Source organism: Geospiza fortis, unplaced genomic scaffold, assembly GCF_000277835.1.
Source record: "Geospiza fortis unplaced genomic scaffold, GeoFor_1.0 scaffold450, whole genome shotgun sequence".
NCBI lineage: Eukaryota > Metazoa > Chordata > Aves > Passeriformes > Thraupidae > Geospiza > Geospiza fortis.
The window spans coordinates 1,867,248-1,867,512 of record NW_005054416.1 but is presented as its reverse complement, the minus strand read 5'-3'; the positions used below and the strand labels follow the sequence as shown (position 1 = coordinate 1,867,512).

The following is a 265-nucleotide window of genomic DNA, read 5'->3' as shown; positions in this document are numbered from 1 at the left end:
CCCTCCCTGGCTGAGTCACGCAGGAGCAGCCTGGTTCTGGCACGCAGCATGGGCACTTCCTGCCCCGGGTGCAGGGAGGGGGAGCAAGGCTGGAGGGAGGGACCCTCCAGAGGTTTGGGGGCCTGGCTTTTGGATGGATGATGTTTGGAGGTGCCTCTTGAGTGACATGACCCCCTGCTGGCTTTTTTCCACAGCTTTCCACTCTACAGCTGGGTGCCCTCGGACCTCCAGGCTCCCCAAGGCCTCCCACCTGCCCAGCCCCAGC

At 64.5% G+C, this 265-nt stretch overlaps 1 protein-coding gene across 1 annotated transcript in view; it reads left to right on the top strand.

The window, feature by feature from the left end:
• Window positions 1-265, top strand: part of TNKS1BP1 (tankyrase 1 binding protein 1) — a gene marked incomplete at its 5' end in the record, with an annotated part of 7,546 nt that overhangs the window by 1,720 nt on the left and 5,561 nt on the right. Inside the window, one exon of the mRNA XM_031061505.1 lies at window positions 169-265. Coding sequence (XP_030917365.1) covers window positions 169-265 — 97 coding nt within the window. The remainder of the gene's footprint in view (window positions 1-168) is intronic.